Source organism: Scatophagus argus, chromosome 4 (genome assembly GCF_020382885.2).
Source record: "Scatophagus argus isolate fScaArg1 chromosome 4, fScaArg1.pri, whole genome shotgun sequence".
Lineage (NCBI taxonomy): Eukaryota > Metazoa > Chordata > Actinopteri > Scatophagidae > Scatophagus > Scatophagus argus.
The window spans coordinates 26,127,306-26,151,706 of record NC_058496.1 but is presented as its reverse complement, the minus strand read 5'-3'; the positions used below and the strand labels follow the sequence as shown (position 1 = coordinate 26,151,706).

Here is a 24,401-nt window from a genome sequence, read left to right as displayed (position 1 = left end):
TCCGGTTCCGTTGTTTACCAGCAAAGACTCACGACTTTATGACACACATGATTGTGTAAAGGATATTACTGCATGCGTTTTACATAGCATTCCAACTTTTTTGGAATCTGTGCTGTAATGCAGTGACGAATAAAGAGTCAAAGTGCTCGCTCAGTTTTATATTAAGTCCAGCAAACTAAGGTAGTCTTGAAGTAAAAAAAAAAAAAAAAAAGAAGAAAATGATTGTTAAAGAATGTGACTGCAGAGATCGCAGTGTCTATATAATGGTGGAAACGATAAAACCACAACGATCTCATCATTATTTTCTGTATCTGGGAGTTTGGCTCCCCACATTTACACATTTCCCACTTCATATTTCATATCATCTGTGGTTAGTTTAAATATTATCCTCATCACTGCTGCTACATGTACCAATGTGTGATAGTGTGTAGTGATGTCTGTGTTTGTGGAGTATGTAAACCATACTTTTCTGGTGAGTTTTCTTGCACAAAGGTCGCAAGCTGCAGATTTCTCTCTTGATGTTTTCCATGCCATGACCCTTATGTAATTTATAGTCACATTTATTTTGAAAAGATGAAACTTTAGTGACTAGTAAAGACTTAAGTGCTTTACGAGAAAACTGTCAGTGACAAATGTGTGAAAAATAAATGATGATGAAAAATAATAGAATAAATCAGATTTACAGAATAACACAGGAAAACAACCCAGAAACAAGAATGTGAAATAAATTCTACAGAAATATTAAATAATTTTTGATTATGGAAGGAGGCCTTGAGACCAGGCCTGAATTTGGTTGAGGTTAAAATATGTCTTTTCAACGGTGTGTATTATCATAAAACTTGAGATATACCCCAGAAAAGACATAAAACATGAGTTGGTCAAAGCTTTTCTTTTTCGTCTCTGTAACATGACCCCTGAACCTCCTGGCCTCTACTTCTTTGCTGCAGTGCATTTGTGGAAAACGTGGTTACTATACTGTATATGTAGCTTTGTGATTCTGTGGACTCAACTCATCCGTGACATTCATTTATCCTACATAACTAGGGGCGTCTTCGCACTTGGTCCCTTTCAGCCATCCAAATGAACTCACTGAACAGCACTTTTTGCGCATATGTGAGCACATCGAACAAACTCGGACCTCTCTGAAGTAAACTGAACTGAGACCATATGCATTTTGCACAACAATGCTCTCCATGTTTACTTTGCCTTCTTTTGGCTGTATTTTAGCCGTTTTGGCTAGGTAGATCACATGAAAAAAAACCAAAAACAAAATAGAAACTTGGCTGATCAAAAGATGGCAAATGGAGGAGGAGCTTGAGGTGTTGTGGTGCTTTTTGTATACACATGAAATCTGAGGGGCGGTATGGTGGTGATCCAGTGGTTAGCACTGTCGCCTCACAGCAAGAGGGTTCCAGGTTCCCTCCTGTGTGGAGTTTGCGTGTTCTCCCTGTGCCTGCGTGGGTTTTCTCCGGGTACTCCGGCTTCCTCCCACACTCTCAAAAACATGCACATTAGGTTAATTGGCTACTCTACATTGCCCCTAGGTGTGAGCGTGTGTGCATGTGGTTGTCTGTCTTTGTGTGTCAGCCCTGCAACTGACTGCCAGCCAGTCCAGGGTGTATCCCAACTTCTTTACGTTCAAGCTGTGATATTAATTAAACTTTTCCCATCTTTTGTAGGTGCCAGAATTGAGGAGTTTCTCTATGAAAAATTGGACAGGAAGGTACCATCCAGAATTACCAATGGCGAGCTTTTGGGTCACTATATGCAAGATGCAGCCAAGGAATTTGGTCCTGGAACTCCATATGGTTAGTATCCAACCACTTACTGAATTTCCCTCGGGACCAATAAAATTTAATCAACAATGTTGTAGTCTTTTCACAATTTCTTGAAAACAAGTAATAACTAAAATACTACTAATAAATTAAAAGCAAAAATAAATTAGACCGAAATAAATTACCTCACATATGTTTTGTGCATACTGAAAGGTCCTGAAAAAGTAATTCATCATTTTGGCAGTGGAGTGCTTCACTGCCACGGCGAAGTCTTGAAGTACAGTATGCATGTTGCTATGGTCGAAGGTCCCCAGCAACAATATAAGCTCCAGCAGGATGCTGTGCAGCTTGCTCATAGCAGTACCTAGTTCTTTCATGGCTGTTTTAGCATGAGTATCTGGTGGTACATAAACCGATAAACAATGATGCATGCAAACTCATGGCAGGTAAAAGGGTCTGCACTCAATCATGAAATATTGTAGATCCACTGAGCAGTAAGTGTCAGCAGTGGCGGAATCTGTGCACCATGATTTGTTCCCATAAATACACAGGCCACCACCTTTACTTTAATCACTCCTGTGTCTCTGTCCGCTCTGAACTCCGTGCATCCCTCTAGTTCCTCCAAACTGTTTAAGACATCATTGCTTAGCCGTGTTTTCTGTGTAAGTACATGAGACTGCAGTCCATGAGCCCTCTCTGTGTGAGGGTGCAGGTTCTTAGTTCATCCAGATTGTTTGCTAGCTAGAGACTGCACATTGGTGATGAAGATGCTGTGCAGCTCTGGCTGGTGTGGGCTTAGCCTTAGCAGACCTCTGCACCTCCCCTGCGGGATCACTGTGTTCTTTCTAACTCTGGTGTTAGTTTGCCAAAACCCTATTGGTCAGCTGATAATTAATGTCCAAAAGGGTCTGCCTGCTGTATGTAAGGTTCACGTAGGTGAGTCTAGCGAATACTTGAGGTATAATGAGATAAATAAACACTGTTCCATGAAATCTGGTGAGACACTGGGCCTCACAATGTACGTGTGCTGCCATCTTTGTCTATATGTCTATATGTCTTGGTCTATATTTTTTTTTTCGTATGTCTGTACTTCGACTACGTGTAGCCTTGCTGGCTCTATTGACTGTTTCGCTGACAACCCACCACAAGTGACTCCAGTGTGCATGTGTTGAAGATATTAGCCAGCCATGTTTCCTCGCTTGTATTGCTGGTCAGTGGGCCATTCAGGAAGTAGGAATGTCAACACCTTATAACTAGTACTAGTAACTATGTTTACCAGCTGTCACAGTATTTCATCATTGTACTTTGCCTACTCTGTAGGCATTGAGCCCAAGAATGTCTGCTTCAGGGAGATACCAGTTAATATGAATCCTAGGTGAATTAAATTGCAATTATGCAGTCATTATCGTTTCTGTTACGCTAATTCACTTACCCAACCAGTATGCATGGTGGCCTTATGTGTTTGAATGTGTTTTCACTACATGATGCATTTATCATCCACAGAGCAGACTATTATAGACTTTATATCTAAAAAGAATAGAGCAGTAAGTCGGTTTTTATGCTTAAAACTGTCAGTTATTATTTCAGTACATGCAAATGCAATAAATCACTCTCTAATATTATATCAAACACTGAAAGCTCACAAAACAGTTCATATAAACTTTTATTATCAGAAAGATTGCTATAGCAAATTCCAGTCAGCTTTTGGAACAAAGTTATTCTATGTACCACTATGTATGACAGTCCTCATTGATTAACATGGATGAAATGAACAAAAATTAAAGCTGCAAGCAGCATTGAGTGTGCTATGAGTATAAGTGAATATTGGCACATTGGTGATTTGAGGTTTGCACTCTAAATGCGACGCCTGAATCTTTGTGCAGACTGGACAATGTATAGTTGAGTTACAACAACTTCATGTTTCGTGGTGAAGCCTGGAATTTCGCCTTGCATCCACAGAAACTCCATTCCATGAAAAATGATTATTAAGGTCTACAGGTGGTTCTGACTGCAGTGTGGGGTTAGGGTTAGGAAACAGCACATATCTTACCAGCAGGTGGCACTATGAGAACAAATGAATATTTGCACATACATGTGTTCAGGTCAAAGCATCCAAAATCTGTAAAATCTGATGCAGATCAGATAATACATGCTTGAGTTAAAGCAGTTTCCTAGTTTGGGCAAAAACATCAAACCCAGTGTCAAACCCGTGTCACCGCAGTCATATCCAATAACTACATTACTGTTTGCATTGTTCAAGTGTTAATTTTAGTGTCTGTGGCTGTCTCAGGTTGTAATAAGCCTAACCAATCATTTTTTGGACTAAATGAAATGACTGGACAGCCTACCAGCCTGTCCTACAATGTAGCTGCCTACCCATGCACACTTTGCCCATGCTGGTAACAGCAGAGGGCAGTGACACCTCAGCCACTGTGCTTCTTAATGGTAATATGAACAAAGCCTGCAAGCCTTGGCAGGGAGGAAATCCTGCAGCATGTGCTCATGTCCCAGATGTGCAGCTACAAGTCTCACAGATCCATAGTGGTAACAGACACATTCCATGGGATCCAGTCCATAGCTTCAACGTGCTGACAGCACCCAGATAGTGAGTTGTGACAAGTATGGTGTTGAGATCAGCAGCGATGCCCAGATGCTTTCAGGATTTTTTTTAAAGGTTTAGTTACATCTACAATATATTCATTGTGCGAAATGGAAAAGGTCTGTGTGTCTAACCGACTAGTAAAGGCTTACCAAAGGCTCAGAATTTTGTCTCTACCTGTTCTAACCTGTCGAAATGGCGGTCGGCCATCAGTTTTTTGGCATTGTTCAGAAGTTCATTGTTCATTGTTCATTGTTCAGTTAATGATGGAAAGTGCTAGGTTAACACAACCCCTGGCATTTACATGAGTAGCTTATTTTTTATACTCAAAAGCTAAGAGAGCTTATTGACCATGGCAAACTTGCCGCTTACATATATTTTCCAGCTGGAGCTTTGGGGCAGTCATTGTATTCAGGCCATGCACATTCATGTGTTTCAGAGGAGTGGCTGAAGGGAGGGGGTGGGATATTTTCATTTGGATACTTTGAAACATAGCTACTCTTACCGGTTCCACTGACTTTACCCCAGCTTTACAGACTGACTGCATGTGGGAATGTGTGTGATAACGCTCCCATCAACATTTATTACCTCCATGTGATATTTCAGGCCCATGTCATTTTTAAGACATGAAAAAAGTGCAGAGACCATCATGTGACTACAAAAATGAAATAAAATTTTAATAAGTAAATAAAATTCGAGACCTACTATACAATTGATATGTGTGATGAGCGCTCTAAGCAGAATTCATATATACAGTATTTTTAAAACCACCTAAAAATAATCCTGTAGTTACTGCCCATTTGAGGAGAGATAATTACTCAGCATGTTAAATTTAGGTTCCCAGAAAAAACATTACATACTACATACATACTGTACATATATATATCTATATACACACACAGAGCTGACTGGCTCTTCAAACACAGTCTCAAACTGAGAGATTTCTCTTTTAGAGAATAGCAAAAATGCATCACAGACATATGTGAGGTGAAATGGTTCAAGATATCTTTTGTGTAGAAATATAAATTTTAAAAAATTACATTTCCTTAATATCTTTATTACTGAAACCACAACTGATAATGTCGGAGCTTATCGATCCTCCGGTATTTAAAATTTTAGCCCTAAGGCCATTTGATACCATCCCTGTCACGAACTGCTCTGACATCTGCACTCTGTCAGCTTGTGTTACCTATCACATTTAGACACATGATTTTCTGCGACTAACTCTTATTTTCATTCTCATGTAATCTGCTGATTATTTCACTAACTATTTTTCATATATCCCAATGTGATATTTTCGAATAGCTTGTTTTGACCAGCCAACATTGAAACACCTGAACTTATTCAGTTGCACTATTATAAGACAAAGTTCCTCACAACTGAGAAGCTATAACAAGGGGATGATTAATCAACTGACTGTTGTAGCCTTAATTAGAAGTACACAAGCACTTGAAAGAAAACTGTTCCCCAGGATCACTGATTGCCAGAAGGCCTTGTTGATTTGACAATTGATAAACTGTATTTTCTGTATTGTTGCAGTTGGTTGGTATATTTATTTATTATTTTGATTTTTTGAAGTCTATTTCAGATAGGCCTTCATACTGTAAATATTCTACTTGTCTGGAATTATTATTACTATTATTATCTACTGGAATCCCTGGGTGCAAGTTGCAATACATTCCTAGTACATTTCAAATAAACTACATTGTTGTGAGCAGCTAATGACCATTCTACGTTTAGACTCGGATCATTATAAGGTAAATGGGCAGACACTATCTACCAATTCCTCAATATGTAATGGGTTGATCCTTCTTCTTACTTTAGGAGAAATCTATTACAGAATTCTGTTACATACACTTTTGGGACATAGCAGGGAATAAAGCAGGGAAAATCTAAAGTCTAACTTTGGTGCTGTTTTTGAGAAACAAATGCACGAGTGTTCACTACTATCACTACTAGGTCTTCTTGAGCCAAGTGCATGTGGTTTTATATATTATTACATAAGCACTATTTTTTTCTTTGTCATGCACTTGTTGTTCTGCCAAAATTTTACCTCACAATCCATAAACAGAAGTGATGAGACCCAATGTAAATTCTTTATTTTATTCATTCATTCAATGTTTGCTGTAGTAGAGTGTATAAATTTATCTATGTTTCAAGTGCAGCACCAAAGGGTTGTGAAACAGTGCGCTGGTTATAGCATATCAAATGCCACATACAGAAATGGTGATTCAGGAGCTTGTCTCACAGCAAGGCATGAGGGTATACTGATCATACCACACCTTCAGGAGATACGTTCAGGCATAACCCACACATATCAAATATTTCAAAGACTGCATTCTTTCACTTCTGCGATATTGCAAAAATGAGGTGCATTCTGAGTCAGAAAGATGAAGAAAAATTAGTCCATGCATTCATTACCTCCAGGCCAGATTATTGTAACTCCCTTCTATCAGGTTTCCCCAATAAATCTGTAAAGACTCTCCAGCTAATCCAGAACACTGCACTGGCTTCTCTACATTGGCTGCCTGTAAAATTCAGGATATAGTGAAAAATTCTTCTCACATATAAAGCCCTGAACGGTCAGACACCAATATATCTTAAAGAGCTGATAGTTTCCTATTATCCCACCAGAACTTTGCGTTCCCAAAATGCAGGACTACTTGTGGTTCCTAGACAAGACAAGACAACTTTATTTGTATAGCCCATTTTTACAAGCAGTTTGTCTCAAAGGGCTTAACATAACATCAATTCAATTCAATTCAATTCAGTTTATTTATATAGCGCCAATTCACAACAAAAGTTATCTCATGACACTTTCCAATTTGAGCAGGTCTAGACCAAACTCTTAAACTTATTAAACTATAAATAGAGAGAGCCCAACATTCCCCATTGAGCAAGCACTTGGCCACAGTGGCGAGGAAAAACTGCCTTTTAGAAGGCAGAAACCTCGGAGCAGACCCCAGCTCAAGATGGGCGGCCATCTGCCTTGACCTGTTGGGTTGAGAGAGAGGGAGAGAGAGAGAGAGAGAGAGAGAGAGAGAGAGCAGGAGAGCGAGAGAGGGAGAGAGGCAGAGGGGGTGGGGTGTGAGAGAAGGAGCACACAAGCAGAGATGCATAGCAGCAGTAATAATGCCAGAAGTATCGGAAATGTAGATAATGACAATGAAGTATAGAGAATGTGTTATGGTGATTTTGATAACAATAGTAGTAACAATAATGGTAGTAGCTGTACTGAGTCGTAACAGAATTAAATCAGATTATGACTAAACAGCAGTAATCGCAGTAGGTTTTGAGCAGGACGATAGCAGGACCGCAGCAGGAGGTCCAATCATGATCGATAGGAATCTGCGGGACAAGAAAGCACAAGGACTCCAGGGAAGAAGTTGAGTTAGTAATATGCATTAATGGGACATGGATGTGTGTAGAAGGAGAGGGAGAGGAAGAAAGAGCTCAGTGCGTCATGGGAGGGCCCCCGGTAGTCTAAGCCTATAGCAGCATAACTAGGGGCCGGCCTAGGCCAGCCCTAACTATAAACTTTATCAAACAGGAAAATTTTTACTCTACTCTTAAATATAGAGAGGGTGTCCGACTCCCGGACCGAAACCGGAAGATGGTTCCATAGTAGAGGAGCTTGATAACTGCAGGCTCTGGTTCCCAATCTACTTTTGAGGACTCTAGGAACCACAAGTAGCCCTGCATTTTGGGAACGCAAAGTTCTGGTGGGATAATAGGGTACCATTAACTCTTTAAGATAGGATGGTGCCTGACCGTTCAGGGCTTTATATGTGAGAAGGAGAATTTTAAAATCTATCCTGAATTTTACAGGTAGCCAATGTAGAGAAGCCAGAACAGGAGAAATATGATCTCTCATGCTGGTTCTTGTCAGTAGTCATGCTGCAGCGTTCTGGATTAGCTGGAGAATCTTTATAGATTTATTGGGGCAGCCTGATAGGAGGGAGTTACAGTAATCCAGTCCAGAAGTAAGGAATGCATGGACTAATTTTTCTGCATCTTTCTGACTCAGGATGTGCCTAATCTTTGCAATATTGTGGAGGATGAATGAAGAATGCAGTCTTTGAAATATTCGCTATGTGTGAGTTAAAGGACATGTCCTGGTCAAAGATAACTCCTAAATTTCTTACAGTGGAGCTTGAGGCCACGGCTAAGCCATCTGGCAATGCAGTATCACTGCATAATTTGTTTCTAAGGTGTTCGGGGCCCACAACAATAACTTCAGTTTTGTCTGAATTTAGAAGTAGGAAATTGCAGGTCATCCAGGTTTTTATGTCTTTAAGACATGCCTGAAGCTTGACTAGCTGATTTGTTTAATCTGGTTTCATTGATAAGTACAATTGTGTGTCATCCGCATAACAATGAAAATGTATGGAGTGTTTCCTAATAATATCACCAATGGGGAGCATATACAGGCTGAATAATATTGACCCAAGGACAGAACCTTGGGGAACTCCATGACTAACTTTTGTGAGTGTGGACGATGTATCATTAATATGAACAAATTGAAATCGATCTGATAAATAAGACTGAAACCAGCTTAATGCAGTTCCTTTGATGCCAATTAGGTGTTCCAATCTGTGCAGTAAGACAGAGTGGTCAATGGTGTCAAATGCAGCACTAAGGTCTAACAGTACAAGGACAGAGATAAATCCCTTTTCTGATGCCAGGAGGAGGTCATTTGTGACTTTGACCAATGCTGTTTCTGTGCTATGATGAGCTCTAAAGCCAGATTGAAAATTTTCAAATAAGTGATTATTTTGAAGAAAGTCATATAACTGATTGGCGACGGTTCTTTCAAGGATCTTGGAAAGAAATGGAAGGTTAGATATTGGTGTATAGTTGCTTAAAACCTCTGGGTCAAGTGTGTGTTTTTTAAGGAGAGGTTTGACTACAGCTACTTTAAAGGACTGGAGTACATAGCCTGTTATCAGGGACAGATTGATCATGTCTAATAGACAGGTGCTAAGTAAGGGTAAAGCTTCTTTGAGAAGGTTGGTAGGGATGGGGTCTAAGAGGCATGTTGTTGGCTTGGATGAATATACGAGTGAGTATAGCTGATGGGGATCGATAGGTGAAAAGCAGTCAAGATGATTATTTGTTTGTACTGTTGGTTCTAAGACACTAATGTTTGATGTTACATCAGTACCAGCTGAGGTCAGTAGGTGCTGAATTTTGTCTCTAATGTTTAAGATCTTGTCGTTAAAAAGGTTATTAAGTCATTGCTGCTAAGGGTCACAGGGATACAAGGCTCGATAGCACTGTGGCTCTCTGTCAGCCTGGCTACAGTGCTGAAGAGAAACCTGGGATTATGCTTGTTATCCTCAATTAATTTTGAGTAATAGGCTGCTCTGGCAGTCCGTAGGGCCTTCCTATACAATCTAAGACTGTCTTGCCAGATTGAGCGAGATTCAGTAAGTTTGGAGGAACGCCATTTCCTCTCAAGTTTTTGCACGTTTTGCTTTAATTTGCGAACCTCTGTATTATACCAGGGTGCAAGTTTCTTTTGCTTTATGAGTTTCTTTTTTAGCGGAGCAACAGAGTCTAAAGTCGTCCTTAGTAAATTTGCAGCACTGTCCACGAAATGGTCGATTTGAGAGGGATTATTGTATTGTTCACTCGTATGGGGACATGATACTGAAGTTAATGACAACAGAACTATTTCAAGAATTTCCCTTCTGGGATAAATAAAGGAATTCTGATTCTGATTCTGATTAAATTTAGCCACAGCACTATCAGACAGGTACCTAGTGTAGGAGTTTTTTCTTGGTGGTATGATGTCAAATAGTATAAACTCAAAAGTTATTAAACAATGGTCAGAGAGAAGAGGATTTTGTTCAGAGACAGTTAAATGTTCTACATCTATACCATATGTCAGAACAAGGTCAAGAATGTGATTGAAGCAATGAGTGGGTTCATGTACACACTGACAGAAGCCAATTGAATCTAAGAGAGAGATAAATGCTGCGCGAAGTATGGGCCAGGAGCGCGGTACACTACAACAATAAAAATAAGATAAGAATAAGGCTTTCGAATGAATGGTAGTTGACTTTGGGCTTTGGACTAAATGATAGGTTTGGGTCAAAAATGGCGGCAACTCCACCTCCTCGGCTGGTATCTCGAGGAATGTGAGTATTAATATGACTTTGGGGAGTGGATTCATTTAAGCTGACATATTCTTCTGGCCGATGCCAGGTTTCTGTTAAACAAAATAAATCTATATTATTGTCCAATATTACCTCATTCACTAGTACACTCACATCGATTAAGGAAAAACTCCCAGAAAAACCTTTAACAGGAAAAAATGGAAGAAACAGAGTGAGCAACAGAGGAGGGATCCCTCACCCAGGACGGGCAGACGTGCAATGGATGTTGTACAGGCAGGAAAGCAGTTAACAACATGAGAATGACATTACTAAAAAGACAAGTAAAACAAAATCTCAACTGTTTAGTTTCACTTTTGCTACCACCTCAATATGATTTTAACATTTCACAAGACGGAAATTATAATAATGAAATTATAATGAACTGCTGTAACATTCATGTATTTTTTATGTGCTGTTGAAAATCACTGTCCTATCAATTCTATTCAGTTCAATTTCGGCCCGCAAGGGAGAACCACCCCGCCGATAGTCGGTGCACAGAAGAATGACAGGCAGATCAACAGTAGACTTTGGGTTGGTCATAGAGCCGGGTACAGTTCAACATGAAGATCTGGATGGAGAGATACCTGCAGAAAAAAAAATATATATATATATAGAGAGAGAGAGAGAAAAGGAGGGAGAGACACAAAACTATGAGGAGAACTGGACACACAGTTAGTGACATAAAATAATGAATTGTATGTTAATCTGACGAGGGGAGAGGATAGAAGAGGAAACGGAGGAGGGGGAACTGCTTGGTGGATCATGTTTGTGTCCCCCGGCAGCATAGGCCTATAGCAGCATAGCTATGATAGAGATTTAAAGATTAACAGTTAGTCAGACCTATTCTACCTGTGGCTATATATCATGAGGTGGGTGAAACTATGCCTACCAGCCCTACACACTTTATTTGGTGCTAACTATATGCTTTACTAAACAGAAAGGTTTTAAGTTTAGTCTTAAAAGTGGAGGTGGTGTCTGCCGGTCAAACCCAGATTGGCAGCAGTTCCACAGCAGGGGTGTCTGATAGCTAAAGGCTTGTCCTCCCGTTCTACTTTTATGAATTCTGGGAACTGCAAGTAAACCGGCACTCTGTGATCTGAGTGTTCCTGAGTGATCTGAGATCCTGCAGGTATGATGGGGCTAGTCCATTTAGGGCCTTATATGTAAGTAGGAGAATTTTAAAGTCTGTTCTGAATTTTACAGGAAGCCAGTGGAGAGAAGCTAAGATGGAGGAGATGTGATCCCTTTTACTGATTCCTGTTAAAACTCTAGCTGCTGCATTCTGGATCAGCTGCAGGTTATTAATAGAGTAATTTGGACATCCTGACAATAGTGAGTTGCAGTAGTCCAGCCTAGAAGTAACGAAAGCATGGACAAGTTTTTCAGCATCACTCTGAGAGAGGACACTCCTAATCTTAGCAATATTACGCAGGTGACAGGAGGCGGTCTTAGAGATCTGTTTAATGTGATGGATAAATGACACGTCCTGATCGAAGATAACGCCGAGGTTCCTTGCAGTCGTACTGGAGGCCAAAGTAATGCCGTCCAGAGAGACAATATTATCAGCTGTTCTAGTTCTAAGATGTTTGGGGCCTAGAACAATGATCTCAGTTTTGTCTGAGTTTAATAATAAAAAATTGGAGGTCATCTAGTCCTTTATGTCCTTAAGACATGCCTGGAGTCTGGCTTTCTTCAGGCTTTAAGGATAAGTACAGCTGAGTGTCATCAGCATAACAATGAAAGTTTATGCCATGTTTCTGAATATTTCCTAGAGGGAGCATGTATAAGGTGAACAGGATCGGCCCAAGCACTGAACCTTGTGGAACACCGAGGCTAACCCTTATATATGAAGAGGAGACATCATTAACGTGAACAAAGTGAAATCTATCTGTTAAATATGATTTGAACCAGCGTAGCGCAGTCCCTGTGATCCTAGTCTCATGTTCTAATCTGTGTAATAAAATGTTGTGATCTACTGTGTTGTGATCTACTGTGTCGAAAGCAGCACTGAGATCCAGTTAAACGAGAGACAAGCCTGTGCTCCGATGCCATGAGGAGATCATTTGTAACTTTAACCAGTGCTGTTTCTGTGCTGTGATGGGCTCTGAAACCGGACTAAAACATTTCAAAGAGACTGTCCCTGTGTAGGTGATCAATTAACTGATTTGCAACAACTCTTTCAAGTATTTTAGATAAAAATGGGAGGTTGGATATCGGCCTATAGTTTGCTAAGATGTCTGGGTCAAGTGAAGGTTTTTAAGCAAAGGTCTGATGACAGCGGCTTTAAACGCCTGTTGTTAAAGATAAGTTGATCTGATCTGAGAAGGAAACGCCAATCAAGGGAAAGACGTCCTTGAGGAGCCTAGTTGGGATGGGGTCTAAGAGACATGTAGTTGAGTTAGATTTGTTAATGCTGGAGGTCAGCTCGGGGAGTTCTGTGGGCAGGAAGCTGTCCAGAGATGGAGTAGGATTAAAAGAGGTTTCTAGAGATGGCACTATATCGGCTATTCTGGGGAGATCTTTATTGATTTTTTCTCTAATGTCATTGATTTTATTGGTGAAGAAACTCATGAAGTCTTCAGCCTCGCTACAGTGTTAAAGAGAAAACATGGGTTGTTCTTGTTTTGCTCTATTAATGTTGAATAATATGCAGTTCTGGCTTCATGAAGGGCCTTTTTGTATGCCAATAGGCTGTCTTTCCAGGCCCTCTGGGATTCAGCTGATTTGGAGGAGTACCACTTCCTTTCCATCCGTCTTGATGTTTGTTTCAGTGTTCATATATTTGAATTATACCAAGGAGCTAGCCTCCTATGATTTGTAACCTTTTTTTTCATTGGAGCAACCATATCTAAAACTGTGTGCAACGTGGCTGCAGTGTTGTTAACAAAAGAATCAATTTCTCCAGGAGTAACGTTTAAATCAGTAGGCTTTGTTGTACTGGTACATGGTGCTGAGGGGAGCTGTGATGGGATTGCACCCCTAAATCTGTCTACAGTATTTTCAGAGAGGCATCTGGTATAGTAGACCTTTTTGTTGTGTGCTGTAAAGTCGGTTGGAGTTAGTTCAAAAATTACAAGTGAATGGTCTGAAAGGAGAGGGTTTTGAGAGACAACTAACAGGTTCTTAGTTTCTAGGCCGTAGGTGAGAACCAGATCGAGTGTGTGATTGTGGCAGTGTGTTGGTTCATTTACTGTCTGAAGGAAACCTATTGAATCTAAGAGTGAACTAAAGGCTGTCTTAAGACTGTCAGAGTCAACATCCATATGAATGTTAAAGTCACTCACTATAATGACTTTATCTGTACTGAGCACTAAACTAGATAAGAAGTCAGAAAACTCAGACAGGAACTCTGAGTAAGCTGCAGTAGGTGGGCAATACACAACAACTAATAAAACTGGCTTTTCTGACTTCCAGTTTTGGTGAGACAGGCTGAGAGTGAGACTCTCAAATGAGCTATAGATGGATTTAGGTTTGGGGTTAATCTGAAGACTGGAGTGGTAGATTGCTGCCACTCCTCCTCCTCGGCCTGTGGCTCGAGGAACATGATAGTTAATATAACCAGATGGAGTTGATTCATTTAAACTAACATGTTCTTCATCCCGTAACCAAGTCTCAGTGAGGCAGAATATATCAGACTGATGATCAATAATTAGATCACTGACTAGGAAGGATTTAGAGTGGAGGGATCGTATATTTAATAATCCACATCTGACTGTCCTATTTTTTGGCTCTAAATATTTGCTAGTTTGTATTTTTATGAGGTTATTATGATTAACACTTCTTAAATTTTGTGCTGGTTGGACTATGGGAGGACGAGGCACTGACACTATTTCTATGGGATTGTTAAACTTAGTATTACTGTGTGCATTTATATTTTTATTTATTCTAATTTTAACGGAGGGCGGCAGTCCTACAGAAGCAGCAGAGAAGTGTGTAAGACAGCGACTCTGCTTCCTGGCCTCGACCCTGGGTTGTCAGGGTGTTGGTTGTCTAATAAACTTGGCCATATTGGTAGAAATAAGAGCCGCACCACCCCAGGTGGGATGAATGCCGTCTCTGCTAATGAGGCCAGGTTTTCCCCAGAAAGTCTCCCAGTTATCTATAAAGGCCACGTTGTTTTCTGGACACCACCGTGACAGCCAGCGACGGAGCGATGACATGCGGCTAAACATGTCATCACTGGTCAGATTCGGGAGGGGACCAGAGAACACTACGGAGTCCGACATGGTTTTTGCCAAATTACACACCGACTCAATATTAACTTTGGTGACCTCCGACTGGCTATACAGCCGAGTGTTGTTAGCGCCGCCGTGAATTATAATCTTACCATATTTACTCTTATCTCTCGCCAGCAGCTTTAAATTGCCCTCTATGTCGCCCGCTCTGGCCCCCGGGATGCATTTGACTATGGTTGCTGGTGTCGGCTTCACATATCGCAAAACAGAATCGCCAATAACCAGGGTCGGTTTCTGGTGTGTCGCTGAGTGGGGAAAAGCGGTTAGACACATGAAGCGGTTGGTGGTGAACCACGGGCCTTTGTTTTGGACTGCGCTTCTTTCGAACCGCCACCCAACCTCCCTGACTTCCCGGCTGCTCGGGGGCTGCCAGGGGGCGGCTGACATCAGCTAGAGTAGCTAAAGTAGGTCGCTCTCCTGCTCTCTCTGTCTCTCTGTCTCTCTCTCTCTCTCTCTCTCTGTCTCTCTCTCTCTCTCTCTCTCTCTCTCTCTTTCTCTCTTTCTCTCTCTCAACCCAACCGGTCAAGGCAGATGGCCGCCCATCTTGAGCCGGGGTCTGCTCTGAGGTTTCTGCCTTCTAAAAGGCAGTTTTTCCTCACCACTGTTGCCATGAATTGGCGCAATATAAATAAGCTGAATTGAAAATTGAATAAGGAATTTGAATTGAAGTCTTTGTGCTAAATGATCAAATCTGTTTGCAGGAAGTACTTTGATAGAGGTGGGGGAATGTGAGAGACGATTAGGAGCGGCAGAGAGGGAGTTCCTCCAGACATCAGCCATCAGCTTTCTTACCCCTCTCAGGAATTTTCTGGAAGGAGACTGGAGGACCATTTCAGTGAGTGACTGAAGCTCCACAACCGCTCATACCGCTGGAATTCACTATATAAAAGATATAAGATTCACTAGTCATTCTACTGGTTATATAGCATTATATCCTTTTTGGGGAAATATTCTCAACATTCTAGAAGAGCACTTTAAAAACCTTGAGGTTCAGCTCTATTGGACACAACAAAGTAAAAAACAATTGTGTGAACCTAAATGATACTTAGCTGCACAGTTCAGTCCGTCAGGCAGCGTGGCAGAGTGTGATGCCACATTTATATTTCCACATTTCATTTATATTGCATCTCGTCAAATATGTTAATACCTGTTATCAGAGGTAAGGTAAGGTAATCACATTGTGTACCTGAGATAATTTATATTTAAATTAACAAAAACTTCACATAAGACAGCTTTATTCATAAATTTTGTGCCCGATAAGCATGCTGTCTCTGTTTTGCTGGTACACTGACTACTCTTCATGTTAACTTTTACCTTTATCATTAGTGACCATCTTCCAAACGAATGGGTATATGCAGTCTCACCGTCTTAAGCTTTGGTTAGCCAGGTTCATCCACTTTGAGGTTGTAGTTTATAATGACATGAACAACTTTGCCATATGGCAGACCCGTGGAGATGAGTTCACAACAACACTTGAATATGAAGAAGTGTGCAAATCCACAAAGAGAATAGCAAAAAGTTATGTCCTCTGAGCCAACCTCAGTTACTCCCATATGTCAACCTTTGTTGTTATCTTGATGATTAAATGTCCAACAGAGTCTGTTTTATTCAGCCAGTACATCAAATAGTTCACTGTTTTAGCTTTGCTTCTAGCTGTGCTTGTTAATCCCTAGCAAAACCCAAACCTCTGCACCTCTGCACACAGAGTTTAGTTTAAAAGATATCGTCAGAATACATAATCTGCAATATGATTATATAATGAATTTCACAACGCACAACCCACAAGTAAAAACCTTTAATAATGAAAAGAAAAGGAAATAGTTGTACAGTGTGAGCTTTAGGTTAGCATTGTTGCTCTAATCTTTCACAGCACTGTATCCTGCATGTCTTTGGAAGCTTACGGTCATTTGTTAATAAGCCATGCCAAGCCATGAATTGCACTGTGCTGACATAGCTTGAATGGCTAGTTACAGTTAGGTAGCACCCTGATGGTGTCATTGTGTCTACTTCAGAAAGAACGGCGTCTTCTGGAGAACCTTCGCCTGGATCTGGATGCCTGTAAAACACGTCTGAAGAAGGCCAAGGTGGCTGAGGCAAAGGCTGCAGTGAGTCTATTTGTCCCTCCCAACCCGCAGCCCCGTCCCCACACTCATTCTCATAATGCCTCTGTAATAAAACTTTTGGTGGTGCATCACTATAAGCATGACTAACTGTCTCTACATTCATAACCTTTGCAGTGCGAGGGTGAAGTAAGTATTAGTCATTTTTAAAGACTAAAGTGCAGTATGATGCACAAATTGAGTTGTTTTTTCTCACTTGCTTTGATTGAATTTTGTTTTCTGTGCTATTCAGTTATTGGTAGAAAATAAACTATTAGTCATTGGTGAAAATAATAAAAATCAAAGCAGCTGACTGAAAAAATCAACTTTGACCTGAAGGTGACTCTTTGCAGAGAAAGGTTGAATCACATGGCATGTTGAACAAGATGATGGAAAACAACAGCTATTGCCCAAATTCAGCAAAATATTGGGCTGTGGCTGGTCAGATTATTGATTCTGGGTTTTTTTGGGGTTTTTTTTACAATAGGGAGTTCATTTAACTCTTGCGTCATAACTTAGTTAATGTCTCAGCAAAATTAAAAACAAAAGCGAAGCTTTTTTCAGATCTGTGTGTTCGACAAAGTCACTCTTTATTCACTTTGTTTTCTCTGAACACATGGTTTCCCTGAATATTTAAATGAAGAATTTCCCAGAACTTCCTAAACTTGGGGATTATAACTGTGAATAGCAAAATCTTAAAATGTGGCAGTTGTAGTGTGAAGGCTTTCAGAGTAACCTTCAGAATAACAGTATAGCCATACAAAGCCAATATGGAACAAAATGATCTGACATATCCCTACTGTTCTCAGTTAAACTTAATGAAAGGCCATAGGTCCTCCCACTGTTGTTAATGACACACCTTAGACAAATAACATGGTACTCCATGTAATGCACGGAGGGCTTTATTCAAAGAATTAGTTTGCTGTTACGATGGCAATGATTCTTCCTTTCTCCTCTTCAATGGAAGTGGATACAAACCACTGGCTGTATATAAAGATGGACGACGTGAGTACCTCCCCAGAAGTGAAGCCAACCCATCCTGATCCCTCTCTGATGGTTGGCTCCAGTAATAAACTGGTCATAAACCTCTTCCTTCCATGTTAACGGAGGGGACTTTCACCAAACTAAAAGATTGTACAAGTGTTAGTTTTTCAGATACGTTTATCTTTAATGAATTATTTAATGCTGAAGAGTGGATGAAATATTATGATTGACAGCTGAATGCTGTTTGTGATTGAGTCATGTAGGAACTCAACACAACTGTGCAAGATGGCAGCTTGTATCCAGGGATACTTGACTTCATCCTTTTTCAGTGGGAGGAGGTCCATTTTTATATATGTCAATGATACAAACGATTAGGACTTTTGAGCAGAACATTCTTTACCCTCCAAAATCCAGGGATCCTGGATCCCTGGACATCTACAGAAAACTTTTTTTTCTATTCATTATATTATGTTCTTTGTTTCAGAAGAACCAGACTTGCCCGTTCTCAGCCCTAGAAGCCTTCAAACCAATATATTTTACTGAAGTCCGATTTTTTTTTTTTTTTTTGAATGAATGAATGAATTCTGCACAAAAGTCTGATGTTTATTTGTTTGTACCACACAAGTACAAAACAAGTCATATGCCTGAAACAGAAGGTCTCTAATAATAGTGTTCCTTCTCCCTTTCACTACAACACCCCTTCCACTTTTCTTGAAACTTATTTTTGTTTGACTATTGAGAAGAATAAAAATGTCTGACTCTTTTCAGAAGTTTTGTTTTCAATATGACAGTGACAAAATCACACTTTTGCTCTCTGACAAACTCAGACTTTTGCAAACTCATTGCATGCACACATGCATGCGCATGATTAACTAGCATTGAAGCTCGTAATATGACTGGCTGCCCTATTTACAGTGGTTTGGTCAGGTCATTAAAGTAGACTGATTAGTCACTAGTTTCAGTGGTGCAGATACGGTTTGTTTGTTTACATACAGTTGTGTTGCATCACCGCGCTGCACCTTCTTTTAGGAGTTCAGACACACCTAATGTAAAAGTGTACTGGCAACTGCCTCTCCCATCTTTGCAACTAGCTGAGGCTTTTAACTGCATTTTTAAATGAAGAATAAATTGGAAAATGTGTATTTGACTGTTTTATATAGATGAGAAAAACATTTAGGGTAATTTTTATGTCTGCATGAACCTCAGTATTGTGAAGATCTGATTTTAGTTGATGTCATACATTAGTATCATACTGGTGCATATAGCTTCATATATTAATTAATAAAAAAACAACTGACTTATCAGTTTCGTTTCTGCAGTGCCTTTGGATTGTGCATTTCTTGAATGTGTTAACTGGACAATAAATCATGTGCAATAATGGGACAAATGGTCACACCAGACCTGCAATAATACATGTGTAGTAATAATTGTGCAATAATCCTTACTCATATAACACTACTACTAGGATCAGTACATACATACTTAGTCTTTTCCTGAAATAAACTGGTACAATAATCAATCCATCCGTTAATCATAACTTGAGGGACTCAAGTGTGAATTTTCTTTTTCTTTTCTGTACTGTGTACAGCTGCAGGTACTGGTTTCCTCTTTTTGAATGCTCATCCTTCCCTTATTCTTGCATGCTTTGCACCCTCTATATCCTGTTTGCTGCTGTAACATTGTAATTTCCCAGTAATGGGACTAATAAAGCATTATCTTATCTTCTTGATGCATAATGAGTGCAGAAGTATGGTTGTATGCCATGCATGTACTGTATGTGTATATATTCAGTATTCAATAGTTTAAATGATAAATCAACTTTCTCTACTTTCTGTAGATGGCTCCAGATTTTCAGGAGACCAGACCTCGCAACTATGTGCTTTCCGCCAGTGCCTCTGCGGTAAGGAGACAATCCTGCTTGACTCAACAAAACTGGACATTTACCTTAATCTTACCTTAATATAATAATATAACCAGGTTCTACAACCCTGATCCCAAAGAAGTTGCAAAAGTATGTAAAACATAAATAGAAATGATGAAGTCACCCCATCTTTGCTTATGAATGACAGAGGCTTTTGAGGATGCACTTACATACATTATAATATGCCCAGTCATGATACTGTCACCTGTTTACCTGTGTAAAGTTCCAAACACGTGTTTTTTCAGCATTCTACAACTTTCTCAGTCTTTCGTTGCCCCTGTCGCAACTTTTTAACGTTTGAAATCTGTTGCACCCATACAACACTGCGGCATGGTGAGAAGTTAAACGTCTATAGGTTAGCAAAAGCAAGATTTTCACACAGTGCAAGAATGTTAAATATGTTTCGTTAAATGTTACGTTTTTTAAATCTATAACATTTTATTGCATATTGCTTCATTATTTCCTAATTTCAGGATTTCAAGCAAATTCGATTTAAAGCTAACTAATTAATTATTCCAAGTTAAGTTTTGATTCATGTAATCCCTTCCAAGACTTGTGAACAAACACCTGACATCTTCTGCAGCTTAGATCATCCATCGGTTTGCATATACAAGACAGAAGGGCGCAGATGATGCAACTGTAACCTTGTTTAACACTCTAACACACTTTTTTTCTGTTTTTAACGCCGTGCAAATACATGCTGTTCTGCAGAGACTTGTGGATCTTGGGATTAATGGAGGCTTAGTTCGCGGAGTCAAAAGATTTTCTCTTTGACTGCCCTCAAAAGGTCACAGTTCACAGTAGTGTGTGGGATAACAACACAGGAGAAGCACAGATGATAATCTTATGATTCAGGGTACACAATGGACTGGTCATCAGTCAGTCACAGAGCTGACGCGCAAAGACCGACAACTTAGGCGCAAAGTAGACTGGCCAGTTAACCTAATGTGCGTGTTTATGGGACTGTGGGAGTAAGCCTAAGTATCTAGAATAAAAACCCAGACCCAGGCTCGAACCCAGAACCCTCTTGCTGTGAGAAGACAGTGCCAACACTGCACTGCACCACTGACCACAGTGGCGTGCCAAAATTAGAGTCAGGGCTGACATTCAGGTGTGAGTGTGGGAGGCCCTGCCTTGTTTAAAGAACAGAAATCTGGGTTGTCCTGTCAAAGTCTGATCTTCGCAGTGCAGGTTTGTCAAAGTGTGTCATGACTTGAAAAAAAGGAGATTTCTGAGGACCTGAGAGGTTGATGCTCACCAGGATGGAAAGAGTTAGCCTGTTAGCCTGCACAGGAGTGGTCGACCTACAAATATCACACCAAAAGCAAGGCGTGTAATAATGAGGAAGGTTACAGACAACCCCAGGGTGACGTCAAAGGATCTAAAGTCCTCTCTCGCAGTGGCAAATGCCAGTGTTCATGAATGCACCGTCAGGAGAACGCTGAACAACAGCGGCGTTTATGGCAGGATTACAAGGAGAAAACTATTACTCTCCAAAAAGAACATTGCTGCTCGTTTTAGTCTCGTTTGTTTAATTTGGTTCTCTTTATCTAGTATGAGGATTTTTTGTGAATATGTGATCACATTTTAGGCCATATTTATGCAAAAGCTGAAAATTCTAAAGGGTTCACAAACTTTCAAGCACCACTGTGTATACAAAAAAAAAAACAACAGAAAATGATGAGGTAAGATATGAAACCTGTTGTCTTGCCTCACTCTCTTCAGTTAAGCATATGTCAAAAAATGATCCCCTTACTTACACAGCAGGACACACAGGAATTGGGATTGTATTTACAAATAGTTGAATCAAAAGCAGAGTGGTTGCGCGTTGTAGCGGGTTTTACCGCCACTTTAAGTTCCGTCAGGACAGACACTCCAATTCACTTTTTCATTTTGCTCTTTATTCTCATTTTGTCTATCTTTATTGATGATCATGTTATTTTTCTCTCCTCCTCTCTCCATCACAACTAGCCAGACCGCTGTGTTTGGTTTCTTCAACTCAGTTTTGATCATGTGCGAGTCACCAACGAGAGCATTTAAGCCAACTCAAATGATTACGTTTTTAGTGCTTGTAGAATCTGTGCTACCAAAAGCCACAGCTGCAAACTTCAACTTGGCAAAGATGCCACAAACAGGAATAAATTCCTGCAAGTCAAGCCAAGTCAGCCTGTCTACACCAAACAATTACGTAATAATAATAATAAAATAATAGTAATAATAATAAAAAAAAGATCAAATGAAAAATGTGAAACTTAATAATGGATTAGTATAATATATTGTACACCACCTACCTACCACCTCTAAGGAGATATGTCCCAGGGATTTGACAATAGGTTTTATAATCAAATAATGAGATTAAGTTCTAGTTGTGCATCACCACATTGGAGATTTTCTGGGATGTCCTTGTTATAACTTGTATTTCTCTCTTGTTCTTTTGCTATTTTGGCTTCTCAGCTCTGGACTGAGGAAGTGGACAAAGTAAGTACGTCATTGTGGTTGTACTCTTTGTCTGAACTAACTGGTTTCTAGAAGTAGTTCCCATTCTATAGATCCATAACTCCTAAACACAGTTTTTAGCACTGTTCTGTGTATAGCGCAGTATGGTGTAATTCATATATATGATATAATTTTTTACATCAAATGTATGTCTTCTGAGGGCTATGAGACGTGAACATATTTTAGGCTTGATTTCTACCAGTTAAATCACTAAATCCTCAGATCAGATTTATTGCCAGGCATTATTCCAGATTCAAATCTGGACTTCAGATATGGAAAGCATCTTGAGGAATATAAAGGAAATACTCTATGTTATGTCAGTAATATTCTTTCTCTTGTTTCAGGCTGAACATGAGCTCCGAGTGGCCCAAACAGAATTTGACCGCCAAGCAGAGGTTACACGGCTGCTTTTGGAGGGCATCAGTAGTACACATGTATGTGGGCCATACTCCCTACACCATCATTCCACCATATTATCATTCTCTCTCTCTCTGTCACACTCACACACACTTCGAGGCTGCATCGGCATTGTCTGTATTTATTCACTTGTTATCATCCTTCAAAGCCTTGAAGTCATATTCAGAAGTTTGCAGTGGTGTTTTACTGTGGTGTATTGCAATTAGATTTTATTATGATATTACTATGAGATGAGTAGTTTTTACCTTTTTTCATCCCCTAAAAATCAGAAATGAAATGTTTATTGTTGTTTCAAGTCTAAGACTCTTGGAAAGATAATATGGAAGTGTTATGTGTGCTCCTATTAATAAATTGTAACTGTAGTCACAGTAACCTAAGAATGTAACTAGATCTTAGTTCCATTGTTTGCACATTGTTCAGTGCACAAAATAATCTTATCAAGATATTGGTAAGTCTGCAATTGAGTCTTTTTTTTTTGAATAAATGAAAGAAATTTCATGTTGATTAACTAGTGGGGTGTCTCGGTCGCTCATCTTGTAGCATACGTGCCGCGTGCAGGGAGGCCTCAGCAGCGGCCTGGGCTCAGTTCCAAACTCATGGTCCCTGCCACATGACCGAAATTGACAGCAGTTTTTTTGGAGGCTGTGGAAACTTCCCAACAATATATAGAATCGTTCAACTACCAATAATCTGTCTTAATAATAATAATGTCTTCACACACATTACCACATCAGAAATAATAATCCTATAATATGTATAATAGAGCAGACGTTGCGATATTGCTGCACTTGTGTAAGGTAAGGATCTGAATACTTCCTGTACATGTGCTTAAAAGTCTGTATTTCTTAAAGAGTGACTATGCTTTTCCTGCTTATCTGCAGGTGAACCACTTGCGCTGCCTGCATGAGTTTGTGGAGGCCCAAGCAGCTTACTATAAACGGTGTCATCTCCACATGCAAGAACTACAGAAAGAACTGGGAAGGTGAGATTACATGGGTAGGGAGTAATTCACACAAGTTTCACAGGGCTTTACAGGGGTAGCCATTCATCTTTGTACAGAATTCACTAAAAATAAGCAGCTGGCTTCTACTGTGTAATGGTATTGAATTACTAAATGACCGTGTTGCAGATCTACAAGTTGTAGGTCCATGAGTACACAAGCTGTATGCCAGCCCTTTCAGGATGTTATCAATTACCCAATGAGTGATTAATCACTATCTAAAATGGTTAAAGATGTTGTTGAGTTCACTGCTGTAGGAATGTGTTTCCTGCAGCTGTTCTGCTAAGTAGCTCACTCTTATTTTTCTTTTTGTGCCTGCCATACCCTGCATTGCAAATCTTATCTGCCAGATTTTTCCTCAATGAAGTCAACAGTCTCACAACATACATTGATATCACCAGTTGCAGGCTACGGCTATAGACTATTATTACTGTAGAATTTTACAGTTAGCTACATATAGTATATTGGGACAAATATATGTTTTTAGGCTTTTGGCCTCTGCACACGACCACATTGAGTTTGAAATGAAACACTCAGAGCAAAGTGAGCAAAGTGAAGATTTTCAGCTTTAATTCAAAGTGTTTGTTATACACCCACCTCCATTTTTGGTGGCCCATAAATCAGTGATTCCCAACCGCTGGGCAGTTGTCGGTTGTGGGGTGGGGGAGCATCCAGCCTCACCCGATCGGCGCTCTGGGCGGGCGGTTGCAGGCA

At 40.0% G+C, this 24,401-nt stretch overlaps 1 protein-coding gene across 1 annotated transcript in view; it reads left to right on the top strand.

Moving 5' to 3' along the window:
• The window catches only part of LOC124057617 (endophilin-B2-like), a 38,390-nt gene that overhangs the window by 5,329 nt on the left and 8,660 nt on the right, over positions 1-24,401 (top strand). The window contains exons 3-9 of the mRNA XM_046386031.1: positions 1,680-1,808; positions 15,472-15,605; positions 16,783-16,875; positions 19,691-19,753; positions 22,229-22,252; positions 22,615-22,704; positions 23,569-23,669. Of these exons, the coding sequence (XP_046241987.1) occupies positions 1,680-1,808; positions 15,472-15,605; positions 16,783-16,875; positions 19,691-19,753; positions 22,229-22,252; positions 22,615-22,704; positions 23,569-23,669 (634 nt within the window). The remainder of the gene's footprint in view (positions 1-1,679; positions 1,809-15,471; positions 15,606-16,782; positions 16,876-19,690; positions 19,754-22,228; positions 22,253-22,614; positions 22,705-23,568; positions 23,670-24,401) is intronic.